We start from the raw sequence: 14,039 nt of genomic DNA, 5'->3' as shown, positions 1-14,039 counted from the left end.
TCAGCGAGCTTATAGTCAAACTGAGCGTCTCGAAAACACGAACCCAATGACACCAAATTCAACCCAATCTGAGCCCCAATTAGTCCAAATCAAGGACCCGAAGCGCTGTTGGAAGATTCAAACCACAATTTGAGTTACCAAACGATCTACGATTTTAACAAGCTTATACTCGAATCGAACGGCTCGACAAGACGAATTCAACGAGCCCAAGATCGCCGAATTCCTACATCAATAAGACCTTCAAATGTCCCACGAACGGTGCACGATCGAAGGGTTCAACATCAACCGTCCATTCGACCACTCCCTATTCGCCCCTGATCTCACACCTATTTACAAGCTATGTCATCCAGAAAAACTATAAATAGAGTCCTCATTCTTCACAAGGGGGAAGGAAGTGAAGAGAGAGAAGAAGAAGAGAAAGGGGAAAGGGAGAATCATCTCCTCCTCGACCACCGCTGGAGCTCTTTATATATTTAATTTTTATAATTTAAATATACAATCTTATTACTAAATATAATTTAATCATAAATTTCAATAAAAAATGAACATAATTCACTAAATATTATTTAAATTGTCTAATAAAAATCATGTTTCAATAAGAAAAAAAAAAATCCATCTAATTATTTATTTGATATTTGCAATGTAATATTCATACCACTAATAATATTAAAAAATTTATAAAATACATAAGATATATGAAATTAAATATTAATTATGTAAATAAGCAGCCATTAACAAGTTTTATTCGAACAATATCAAATTTCTCATCCAGTGCACTTTTACAAAATAGCTATTACAAAGCGAGAAAACTTGCACAGGCATGGAAAACAAATGGAGAGAAAGAGGCATCAAAGTAACTCAAGTACCTCAATGGAAGGGAAAATTACTCGTCATCCGGGGCCCGTGCATCTGGGTGACGTGGCATATCCAGATTCGCCTCCGGACGGTCCGAAGTTGATAAGCACATTAAACTTGGAATGTAAGATTTCGCTTGGGACGGCTTTCTTACTGTTACTTAAAGCAGTTTTTTAGTAAAAAATTAAAATTTTTGTACTAAAAAGCTGCTTTAAGAAGTAAGAAAGACCTCCCAAGCGAAAGCTAAATCAACTATGATCAAGGCTTCTTTTGTTCATTGATGAAAGTTCCCACGCTCTTAAACCAGCCCATGAGGTTCCGATGGTCTTTTACATAAAGCCAGGCTTGGAGAAATCGGAAGAGGCTCTCGTTTACACCACGTGCCTCAATAAAAAGGTGAAAAGCATCCCTTAACTTCTGATCCAATTCTCTGCGTAATTTAAATAGCATGTAGTCAGGAGCACAACAAGATGAAAACACAATTGTGGAAGTTGCCACCGCAAGCACGATAAGTAAGCTTCATTTGGGACAGCTTTCTTACCGCTTTCTAAGACAGGTTTTAGGACAAAAAATTTTAAAACCAAAGAAATTTGTACTAGAAAGCCACTTTAAAAAGCAGCACGAAAGCTGTCCCAAACGAAGCCTAATACACTCGCAGATGGTACAGCGAGTGCGATGACGGTGAAGCCTGAAGCAAAACTTGAGCATGGGTACATTAAAACTAAGGAAACTTTGAAAAAGGAGGTCCTATGAGAAACAAATTTATCATAATAATACACTAAAATCAAAATTTAATAGAATTTTATGATCCAGTGCTTTGTGCATAAATAGTACATCTAAAAATGATTATGTTAGCCAGTTTTATTCACCCAAATATTTGGGGTTGGGTGTGTGAACTTTCTTCTTTTAGTCACTTGAGATTTTCCATCCATTCTTCATAAATTACTTTGAACAATTTTCATTCATTCTGTCCTATCGTTTTTTTTCTTCCTAATGCTTTGACATAATTTTATTTAAATATATAATGAGTGCATTTTCTATTATTTATTGGACATATTAAAATATATTTAAGGCAGCTTTTGTTGCATGAGAATAGAAAATGTGTTTTAGAAAACTAAGATTTCATTTTCACGCACTGCAAGTGTGAGAATGAAATCATCAGTTATGAGAAAATTTTAAGAAGATATGTGGCATTTAAATCAATTTTATTGTCTAACTACATCTAACCAAATAATGAATTTAACAAACTTCATAATTTTTCAAAATAAGATTTCTAAATTCAAGTAACTAAGTGATCCTCAAGTTCCCTTGTATTAACAAGAGGTTTAGATTTTCCAATTGATGATTTCTATCATTTTTCACTTTTTTAATTGCTTAATGATTGATGTGTGTGCTAGATTAAGATTATGTCAGGTTTGATACAATCTTAGTTGTACAGCGCTAATTTATACATAATCTTTGATACATACTAGTTTTCATTTAACGGTCGTAGAATTTTATGATTGTTCGCCGATTTTTTTTTGCGAAATTTGATATTGTACCAACTTTTAAATTGTCGTTTGGAATGAATAAAGTGGGTTTTCTTATTTTGCATCTAAGGTGAGTAATCTTTGCTTAGGCTCAAAGTTTGGGATCTATGAATTCTAGTCATTTGTGTTTTTTTTTTTTTTTGCATCGCATCCTAGATTTATGATAATAAATCCTAGAGTTTAGACCCTAAGGCAACTTGTATCAAGTCGGCTTTATGAATCTTCCATTCATTCTTCGTAAGTATTACCGGGGGTGTTAAACTATCCTTCTCAAAACATTTGGAACAACTTTTCTTCATATTACCATAGAATTATAGCCAATCCAATGCCTAAACCTCCAACTTTTTTATTCGCCAAATGAGTGTACATTGTATCATTCATATCCAAACCACTAAGAACCTGGTTGTTTTTCAATGAAGAATGATGTTTCCAAAAGTAGTGATTTTGCTTTCATGGATTTGTATGTGAAAATGAAAACTTGCATTTGCAAATGGTTGAGATGGTTTGTAAAGTTTCGATGCAATTTTGAAACTACAACTATAGAATCAAACATTTATCCCACTACATGGAGATCCAACCGACTTATTTAGCATATTTAAAATTTTCTCAAAAAATATTATCTAACTTAAAGCAACCAATGGGCCCAAATTTTTTTTGCAATTCTAATATAATTATTTCTTAATTTAGCCACACATCCATTTTAATATTCTCACATTTGAATGCTATTTTGGTAGCTATCAATGACATTTTTTTTCTCTCCACAACATCTCGAATCATACAACATCATCAACCTAATTATAATTTTAAGAAATTTATTTTAACTTTTCATGATATCCACTAATTGCATAATACCCTAGAAGTACTCCATTTTAACCATATAAATTAACATTAGAAATTAGATTCTCCTTCCTAAAATAATAGATCCAATACATTTAAACATATTATACCAATTTAGCACTTATCTTCTAATAATATTGATTAATACATATTAATATCATAGAGCTGGCCCAAAAATGACTAATTTTAAGACCAGTCAAAAAGAATCAAATTGAGATACTAAGAAGTTAAATACTTAAATCATACCAATTCTCAATCCCTTTTAAAATCATATATAATTTTGCTAAAATTTAGCATATTTTTTATTAGCTTTATTGTATTAGATCATCTTTAAATATGATTTCATAATATTTGATCTTATATTTGGAATCATATTTCTACAAATAAAGATCCATGGCTTGTATTCATATCATTGGTTAAAATGATTGACATTTGACATTAGATTAATGAATTGATTTTCAAGACTATTTGTGTTATCTCTTGATCTAGGTTATGTATGTAGAGATTCTCCTCTTTCTCTTCACAACTACATGAATTTTGTATTAGAGCCAATTTAAACCCCTCTCTTAAATTTCATACACACTTGTTGATTCTCCATCCTCGATTTCAGTTTCTATTCCATAAGTTCTAAATTCCTATAAACCTAACTATATCTTACACTCAATTCAATAACATTTTCTCTTGTTAAACCTCAATTTTTGACAATATCACATCTCATAAAGCCCCATTCATGTTTACTCTTCTCCATGACTTCACGATCTCAACAACAACAACAACAACATCAAGCCTTTATCCCACTACGTGGGGTCGGCTACATGAATCCTTTTTCTCCATTGTGTCCTATTAAAAGTCAAATTCTCGTTTAAATCTAATAAAGAAAGGTCATTACTACCCTTTGATTCACACTCAGATAGCATAAATCCAATTTGAGCTTATTTCCTCATAACTTGCATCAACGCTCAACTTCAACAATTCTATGTGCACCACTCATGTGTTTGTTCAGTCATAGGCGTCCTGATTCACACTCAGACCACCTAGTGATCGTAGCCACATCCAAACAAGAAAAACCAAGAAGGTCTTATTGCAATCTCCACAATGTCTAACCACTAGCCTCTACTTTTATGAATGTTACATACCTCTATGATGTCCTCTCCATGTACCTTGAAAATTTCACATTGTGAACCAAAGATCTCCTAACAATTACATATCTTTAGTCATCTTTTGAGACCAACTTAAACCAAAGATATCACTGTCAATCTCCTCATCATCACACAACAAGGTAGCCTGCTACCATCCTCACCAGCTTCAACAAATAGACATCAAGTACAAAAAAAATTCTCTGAATCTCCTTATTGGTCATACTTTTTCCTCCTAAATATAATTATAGCCACCAATAAAGACTTTAACATTTCTCTTTACTACTATATTCTCTCCACTTCATATGTTTTAATGATATCATATTATTAAAACCCACTTTATCATTCTCATATTTACTTACCAAAAAAATTATGCTTTGGATGTCTTACATATCCTTTCAGATCTCCTTGCATGCATATGATATCTATGATACTCATTCTCTTAATAAAGTGCAAAAGTTATGATGATGATGATTATGATTATCCTAATTATTTCCTTTAAAGATTACATAAATCAACTTCATTTACAACTATGATGATCTATCTCATCCTCATCTTCAAAGGTTTCACAAGTTATCCTATATCAATTCATCTAGTGATAACCTTTGCATAAACATCTTAAAGGTTTTTCCTTTCAATCACAAGCAATTTTAAAACATAAATTTAATATATTCCTTTAGCCCCCACAAATATCAGAACCTTGTCCATTTCAATAGAATTCCTCATCTTCAAAGGTTTTAAAAGTTATCCTCTACAAATTCATCTAGTGATAAGCTTGCATATACATCCTTCAAAGGCTTTTCCCTCCAATCTCATGCAACTCTACCACATTGGTTCATTAAGAATAGTTAATACCTAAGTTTACTATTATGTTTGAGATTAAGTTTAAGATATTATTGGAAATTAAGTGAGAACATATGTTTGATGAAGTCATTTAACATGAAAAATATTCTTTTCAGGAGAGAATGCTTTCTATAGATTCTTGAAAAGATAAACATTTTGATGTACAACAACCCAAAATTGATACTTTCCAACTTCTATAAGTGCCCTCTCCGGTTCACTTGATATTCTCCAACTAATGGAAGTGATTCCTTCTCCAATTCACTTAATATTATCTTGGAAGCATACACCACTTCCAATAATTATAATTTGCTTCAACCACACCTACCAATATTCAAGTTTGTCATGCCACTACCACCATCATTATCCACTCCAATGTTGTTCCAAATTGTAGAGTTTCACAAATATATAAAGTTTGGATCCACTCAACAACCAAGCATCAAGATATGTGTATTCCTTGGACTTCCACATTTTGATGTTCCCTATATTGCATGCCCCTTTCTTCATCACCTTATCTAGTGATGCCACCTCAATATTGCCTGCCTCCTGCAAACTCTTTAGAAACGAGTTATTTGCTAGTCAAGTAAGTTTATGAAATACAATTAAATTAATATAATCCAAAAAGACTATTTTTTTATAGACTAACCAAAAGAGTCTAATAAGGGTCTAAAATAGCTAAATTAGACCATTTTTAAAGCAATTTTAGAAAATATTTAATTTTGGCCAAATTTCTCATTAGTTTACAAAATTATGTTGAATTATGCTTTTTCATAATCTTATGAGAGAATTTTAATCTTGATAGATTAAATTTATTTTTCTATATGTTATTATAATCCTGCTATAATTAAAAAGTCTTAGGTCACCTCAACCACTTCTAAAATTAGTCAGTCTTCATCAAGCATATCTTAAAAATAACTTTTAACATAGCTTTAGCACAAACATCTCTTCATTAATGTGAATCAAAGCAATTTTCACAATATTCAATCATATACACTCTCAAGATCAATAAAAAGTATATAAAAAATAATTTTTTGTTCTTTATACTTTTCTATTATTTGTCTTAAGAGAAAAAATGCTATCATATTACATTTCTTTGGCATGAAACTAAATTTATTCTACAAAACTGGCGTAACTTTACTAAGCCTGTATGTATAGAAAAAGAGGAAGTGGCTAGTTTATGCTCCCTCTTCATCTTTGTCTAATTTATGGCCTGATTCATTACACGATTCACAAAGTTTTAAATAGTTAAAATTCCAACCGTCCCTTAGCCCTTCATACCGCAGACAGCGTGAGAATCCACAAGAGGCTCACCTGGATCACACTGTTAAATCTCAACTATCCCTTGACCCTTGATCCCATGGCTAGCATTGGGATCCGTAGGAGGCTCACCCGGATCACGTTGTTCTCCTTCTATATTTAGGTGGCTGATTTAGGAAGGATTATATTAAGGCAATTATGTATGATTCTATAGTTATTTGTTTCTTTATTAAGATATCTTATATAGATCTATAAATAGGGATAATTTTGTATAATAAAATGAAGCTTTTATCCTCTCATTAATCCCCCATCAATCCCAATCAAGGGCTGCCGCCCCTTACCTCTCCTATCTCATTAAGTACCCCATTTAAATCCCCAAATCAAGTCCCTTCCCAAGCAAGCCGCCGGCCCCTTCCCTCTCTCTCAAAGTTACTACTTTCTACCCTATAATTCCAAAGCTAATCCCCTAGGTTTCTCCTCCCACATAGCTTCTACTTCAAGGTTTTGATCCTCCTAAGTTGCTGTCCAGAATTCTTGGACTTCTTTCAGGCTGCTGTCTTCCAGTCCTCCTGAAGACCACCCTTTGCTGTCCAAGAGCCTCCTGCAGCCCACAGTTGCTACCCAAACTTTGTTGTACATCTCTGGGCTGCTGTCTAGAGAATTTCAGCAAGCGAAACTGCTGTCCTGCCCTCCGAAAATCTACTCCTTGCTGCCCAAGAATTCCCGATCCCTCCTAGTACTTGTCCATTCATATATGGCGGATCCAGAACGTGACCATGGGTTTGTTTACAACGATCAAGGTCAGGTTGATATCCTCAAATCACCGTTCTTCGACCTCAACTTGAAGATTGATCAAACTGTAGAAGAATACGTTGAGAGGTTCGTCTTCACCCTCGCCGTCGCTATCGACAAAGAACTCTCTTCTGTCCAGTAGCAGATCATTTCTAAATCTTGATCAAGGTGAACTTCTCCTCCAAATCTTTTACTTATCCAAGTCTTCCCGCTAATATGTGACATCATAAGGGGTTGTGTAACCTATCTCCATTTAGCCTACATCAATAGTGTGAGTGAAGAGACTCTAATAGTGTCTAATCTTATTGTTAATTTAGGAATTTCTATTGAAACTCCCCCATGCTATGCTAATTTTGATTAAAATTGATTATTCACGATTCTAAAGTCTTACATGTAGTTTGACCTAAGCTGTAGTCATCTTTCTAATGTTTTAACCTTTGTTTAAATCACGAAAAGTAAATATAATTATTATTGCTTTAGGTTAGAAGGCGTGTATTTTCAACATTACATATTTAATCAAGCATTTGTTCTACATCAATAACATTCACAATGAATTTCAGAACAATTATTTTTTAAAAAAAATTTAAAAAGTCTAGGGTGTCCTAATCTTTATGCTATAATATAGCTTCATCGTTGACAAAGCTTGAACTAGTATTACATAACCCATGTGTTTTTTTATTACAAGAGGTTATTCCATCAAAAGTGTCAATGCATTTCTCTAATAATTCAATCATCTTCCTCAGGCTCTAGTCCTTAAAGACATAAAAAGAATGAAGGAAAAATCTGAATAGTGGAATCTTCTAATATCTTGTTGAAAAAAAAAATGAAGATTACTCGCAAGTTTTTGAACATGTCAACCATATTTTAAGGTTTTTTCTTTTTTTTTAGATATTGATATGCCCTTTTCAAACAATTGATGAAACACTTCCCTAAGCAATCCTAACTTTTCAAGGACGGGACATAAAAAATAGGAATTAAACAACTGAAAACAGCTAGTCATATGGTCAAAAGCCGCTAAATCTATGATCCCCAGATTGATTTCCTCAAGGACAGAAAGTGCAATAGACGAGCTACATTTTGGTGCCACTGAGCTAGGAGACAAATTAGATTTCAACAATTTAGTTTGGTCAAACTATTTTTTGTTGAATTGAGAAGATTTAACCTCATGTGTTGTGGGTGTATTCTAGCCATAGGATTTGATTAACCTATTGTTAGAAGGCTTTCCATGAAGTTTGTAACACATCTCCCGGATATGGCATGATTTCTAGCAGTAATCATAGCATAAATTGTTCTTGTCTCCTATATGCTCATTGCAGAAAAACTTGCTGCTGACTTGTGTTCTAGTAACTATTAATGCATACCCGGGTAGCGCCTGCAATTTTCTTCCCAAGCATTACCTATAACATATCTCCCGTATATGATGCGATGTGCAAGTATTGCTCCAAATTGAGCATCCTACCATGCAAAAAAAAAAAAAAAATGCATGTATAGTGTTAGAGTTATTAAAATTATAATGATGTTACCATATAATATTAACATATGCTCAATATTTCTAATGAAAGTATAATTTTGTCACTAAATATATACTTATATGGAATGTATTCTTATTTATTGTATTTTTCGTATTACCCTATTCTCTTACCTTTACATTAGCATATTTGTACCATCACTAGAATCAATCAAATAAAGATGTAGTATTTTATGGCAAATGTCATGATATCAACACCAGAATCATAAGCCTTTGTCTTGCCACTCACCGCTCTACTCTAGTATCTTGCAAACCTTGTTGTTCATCACTTTCTATTAAAATGGATTATTGTTGTCATCTTTGGCCAAGGACTAGCCCAAGATTTTGGGGATCCACTTAGTTCCACTCCCACTCTTCATCTCCCTAGTCTCGATAGCGACAGCTTTTGTCTTCACCATTTGATCGATGCTCGGATCATGGTCCCACTTTCAGCAACATTTTCAACCAGCATCATCTCTTTTGTCTCCCAACATTTTCAACAATCATCATTTCCATCCTTCATTCTCGACTCATCCAACATCAAGCCAACAACAACGTCTTCCAATCTCATCTCTCACTTCGCACAAAATCTCGGCTCTACTCAAAGCAACTTTGGGTGGGGACCATCACAAGAGCAAGCTCAAAGGTCATTGTCATTGAGGTGACAAATCAACCAATAAGAACAAATGAAGGAAGCTCCCACAAAATAGCAAGTATAATAATGAGAAGCATAAGGAAGATAGGGTCAAGAGAAAAGGTTCATTATATTCACTGTAAACTTAGAAGTTAGTCAAATAGAGATAATAGAAGTATACATCCGAGGAAGAGGTCAAATAGTGGTGTGGCCAAACCCAAGGACTTTTTTTTTTTTTTTTTTTTTTTTTTTTTTTTTTTTAATTATAAAAAAAAAATAAGGGTAATTTATATCATAATATAATATATATATAAGAAGTTAAACTTGTAGCATTGATGAGTCGTGCTAACAATAAAGAAAATAAGATATTATGCTAATTAAACACCACCCAAATCTATATGATTTGGGTCGAATAAAAAAATTCAAAGTTTAGAGTAGCCAAGTAGCATTGTAAGATTGCCTCAAGAGGCCATTCATTGATAAAGTTTCAAGTAAGGCTACATCCCCATAATGTACGTCAAATAATTCCAAACAACCATTATTTATAAAATAAGAATGTTATGAGCTGCAAAAGGAACAAAATGTTCCACATGATTATAAACCATAGGGTTATCTACTTGTAGAAAACTAACTACCATAGCACTTGTGATCCCAACAACTTCAAAGGAGAAGAAGGATGTGAAGAAAGGCACCAAAAAAAAATAACTAATAATTGCAAGAAACCAAAAACAAAAAAGAAACAACCAACATGCCAATCTAGATATTGCAAAAAAAGAAAAAGAAATCATACAGGTTCAAGAAAGCAAAGTCAACACAAATGACACACCAATAGCAAAAGAAGGCTGGTTTGCAAAAGCAAATTGAATCTGCAATGAGGAATCATGGTTCATGAGATAATGGAGCATGGAGGCAATAAAAAATCATGCATGTATATCAGTACATTCATTTGCATGGCAAGCTAGTGTACATGAAAGCACTAACACAAGAGCCAGGATAATTTTTCTTTTATCCCTCTCCATGCATGGGCGAGCCTGAGAAAAAATCAAGGGAATTCCAAATTTAGAAAGGAGGAGAAGATAAGTAGAAGTTTAGAATGAGGATATTACGATTAGGAAGAGTTACTTCAAAAAAGAGGGTGTATCACTACTATAATCCCTATGAATAAAAAGAATATTCCTCCATTAATTATATTCATAATTTGTTAGTTTTAACCAAGTTATCACCTATTTTCCTTTTTATAAATAATAGCGTTTATTGAGCATTTTAGTATGCATGAAATAATCCAAGAAGCAATTTCTCCCCGTCTAGCTCACATTGTAACCCACATCTCCCTCTTCTCCCGAGTGATCAAAGCCTCTCTTGCAATTATGAGCACTGTCTCTCTCTTATTCTCTCTATACACTAAGAAGAGGGCCTTAATTTTGCAAAGTAAAAGACAAGAGGAAGAAAGAATGAGCTAAAGGAAAAAGAGAAGGAAAAAGAGAAGGAAAAATAAAGAATAGAAGGAAGAACATGGGTGTTAAGATTCTCATAATATTAGGAATTACTATCAAAATTGAAAGTAAAACAAGAATTGAGTTACTAATATACTAGTAGTGACACATGTCTAGAGCTATTGGGTTGATTGGTGTCCATCCACTAGTATATTGAGCTCAATTTGGCCTCTCGATGTATCAACCTCCTAACAAATTATTTTGAAGCCAACAGTTTGACTAGGACAAAGTGTGTATTGCACTCCCATGAGCCTAGGAGACTTCCAACATGGTCAAGCAAAATTCAAGAGCTATTGACTCACAAGGGCTTGATAAGGTTAAGTGGGCACTTGGTGTATGAAATTTAATGGTATTGAAAAATTTCATTTGAAGAAGGGTGATGCTTAATTTAAAGGACTCTCATCAAAGGTAATAATGATTAAGATAATAAATGGAATAGAACATAGTCCCGCATCTAAAGTGAAGCAAAAGGTGAGTTACTAATATGCCAATAATGGTCCTTACGTGCTGATTTAAACATTTAGGTCCATGGGCGTCCATCCGCTAGCATATTATGGTCAATTTAAGCCCCTTATTAAGAGCCATCTACAAGAAGTGGAAATTCTCTATGCAAGTCTAGGTTAACTAATTCCTACCTTAATTTCCCTTAGTTCTCCTTGATTACAAGCAAGCATTACCACCAGACCCTCTCGATTTAGCTTTACAAGAGGTCTCTTCCACTAGTTATTCACCTGCAAGAGGGTACAACACAACTACCTACACTAAAAGAACACAATAATATACCCAAAGATACCTAAGTTGTTCCAACAATCAAGTGCTAGACTCATGGTCCTTGTTTGTGGAACAATAATTGCCTTAAAATTTTATATTAAGAGAAAGTTTAATTGCGAAAACATAAAACTTTATAACTCTACTATAATCACTAAAAGTTCTCTTTTGCTACTTAATGCACCAAACACTATCTCATAATGAAAACATGGATTGCCACTAAAGTTTAGAAATCATCTCCATAGCATATGTGGGCATAAATAACATGTTTGTATCAGCTTATTAAGGCGGTTATTGAGTAAATTCTACTTTTAATACCAAAGGTTTGTTTGCCACAATGGCTCAACCCTATGACCACACTGCATGGAAGCCTAAACCATGCCTGTATGGCATTGTTTTGCAAACTCGTTTGACTTCAGTTGGATTTAGTAAATCTGGATTTGATGAATCCTATTTAAACCAGATTTATAGGATCTAGCAAATCCTTCTGTCGATACCAATTCTTAAATATAACCTAATATTAGGTTATTTTGAAGATTTGGCCAAGATTTAGTAAACCTTGAAGAATCTGAACTTGCAAAACCTTAAAACCAAGTTCTGCTGTAATTCGTTAAATTCCGAATTTGATTGTGGATTTATCAAAACTTTAATAAATCTTCAATTTATTTAAGTAGCTTCTTAGATAAAGACTTTTCCATGTGTATCGCATACTGGAAAGCCATACCAAATAAAGCACAAGTCTTTGAAGCTGTCCAAGTTGACCAAATAAATAACACTTTAGAGGTAAGCAAGGTGCTCCATTATAAGAAGCAACATGCATATAAGAAATACCTATATATGCTCACATTAATACAGATGCAGGAACTTAAAATACGCCACAATTTACAGCTTAAGACACTTGGGGACCATGAAGAACCATCAGCATGTCTACTTAAAATGGATATTATTAGTAGTAATAGCATGGAATCCCAGTTAACTTCTGAAACCGGATCATATCAACAGCACAACAAACACGAATGCACACGAATGGCGGTCAACTAGCCCCATGCAAGCTAAAAGCAATTCCACCAGAGAGAAGTAAAATTTTGGTGATACGCGAGAGAAAAACAATAAGGTTTCTAGCAATTGCCACTCACCAGGCTCCACAGAGTACAGAAGAAAACTATATTAAAGTATAAGAAACAACGGGGTAAGGAAACTCACTGGAAGACACGGCCTTCGTACTTGTTCAAGGAGGCGAGAGACAGAGAACCAGTCTTAGGCCTGAGGCACACAGAGTGGATACCAACAGCATCCGGATAGAGACCGCAGAGGAAGTGAAGGGATTCTTCGCGTCCGGGCTTCGAAACGTCAACGTGGAGAAATAGCTGATTGATGGCTTCGTTGTCATCGTCGTCATCAGCCTCGGCACCACTTGGCAAGATGTTTGCAAGTCTCATCACGGAAATGGTGATCTCCTCCCCCTTGTACTCCCGCCGAAGCGCTGGCCCGTCACGATCCAGCGCGCCCTTCACGATCGTAAACGGCGAAGGCGGATTCACTTTCTGCAGAAAGGATTGAGAGTTACTGAAAAACAATGGAAGAAGTATCATCAGACAGAGAGAGAAACACTAAATAATAAGCTAATGAGAATACCGGGGGCGGTGACATCTTGGAGACCTCGAGGTAATGCTCCTTAAGAGAGCGAAGAATAAGGGAGTCGACCGCGGCGGCGGACGAGGCGGAAGAGGTGGAAGAGGATAAGACCCTCGCATCCGGAGAACGCCGGCGCGCAGCCGCCATGGCAGCCGAAGAGAGCGATCTCCTCCACATTTTGCCGGAATACAGTGACGAGACACCTAAATCAGCTCAACAAAGAAAAGGGTTTAAAGGGTTTTGCAGGATTGCTGTTCCGTCTCTGTTATTCACATCATGGGCCGGTTGAGAATGGCAGAGATGGGCCGGATCCGTTAGCAGAACATAATTTTTTTAGTCTTATAATTCAGTTTTGAACTTCGAGAATTATTTGTGCTTACAAATGTCCCCCTTTAATTCATTTTCTTCATGCATGAAAATAAATATGAAATTCTTAAGAAAATATGAGGATTTAAAAATAATATAGGATTTTTTGCGCTTTTCTTGATTTTTTTGTACTATGAAGCTGCTTTAGAAAGCAATAAAAAACTATCTCAAATGAAACATTGGGACAACTTTCTTGTTGTTTCTTAAAACGACTTTCTAGTATAAAAATTTTAATTTTAGTATTAGGAAGCCGTTTTAAGAAGAGGGAAGAAAGCCGTCTCAAACGAAGCCTAACTCAATCTATTATGAAGTAAAAAAGAGAAATAACTTATAATCACAAAAAAAATCACTTGACAAAAGCCTAATTTTATAATAATATGATTACATATA

The 14,039-nt window shown here is 34.4% G+C and overlaps 1 protein-coding gene across 1 annotated transcript; it reads right to left on the bottom strand.

The window, feature by feature from the left end:
- Nucleotides 1-712: 712 nt before the first annotated feature.
- Nucleotides 713-13,539, bottom strand: LOC110113636 (uncharacterized protein At2g39795, mitochondrial). The gene is made up of 3 exons (XM_020846292.2): nt 13,284-13,539; nt 12,852-13,192; nt 713-1,285 (listed from the first exon to the last, which is right to left on the bottom strand). The coding sequence occupies exons 1-3, from the start codon at nt 13,458-13,460 to the stop codon at nt 1,114-1,116; spliced, it is 690 nt and encodes a 229-aa protein (XP_020701951.1). The 5' UTR covers nt 13,461-13,539; the 3' UTR covers nt 713-1,113.
- Between the last annotated feature and the right edge of the window lie 500 nt (nt 13,540-14,039).

The sequence above is a fragment of the Dendrobium catenatum genome, unplaced genomic scaffold, assembly GCF_001605985.2.
Source record: "Dendrobium catenatum unplaced genomic scaffold, ASM160598v2 fragScaff_scaffold_847, whole genome shotgun sequence".
In the NCBI taxonomy this organism is placed as follows: Eukaryota; Viridiplantae; Streptophyta; class Magnoliopsida; order Asparagales; family Orchidaceae; genus Dendrobium; species Dendrobium catenatum.
The sequence above is the reverse complement of the archived record's forward strand: the minus strand, read 5'-3'. Positions and strand labels throughout refer to the sequence as shown.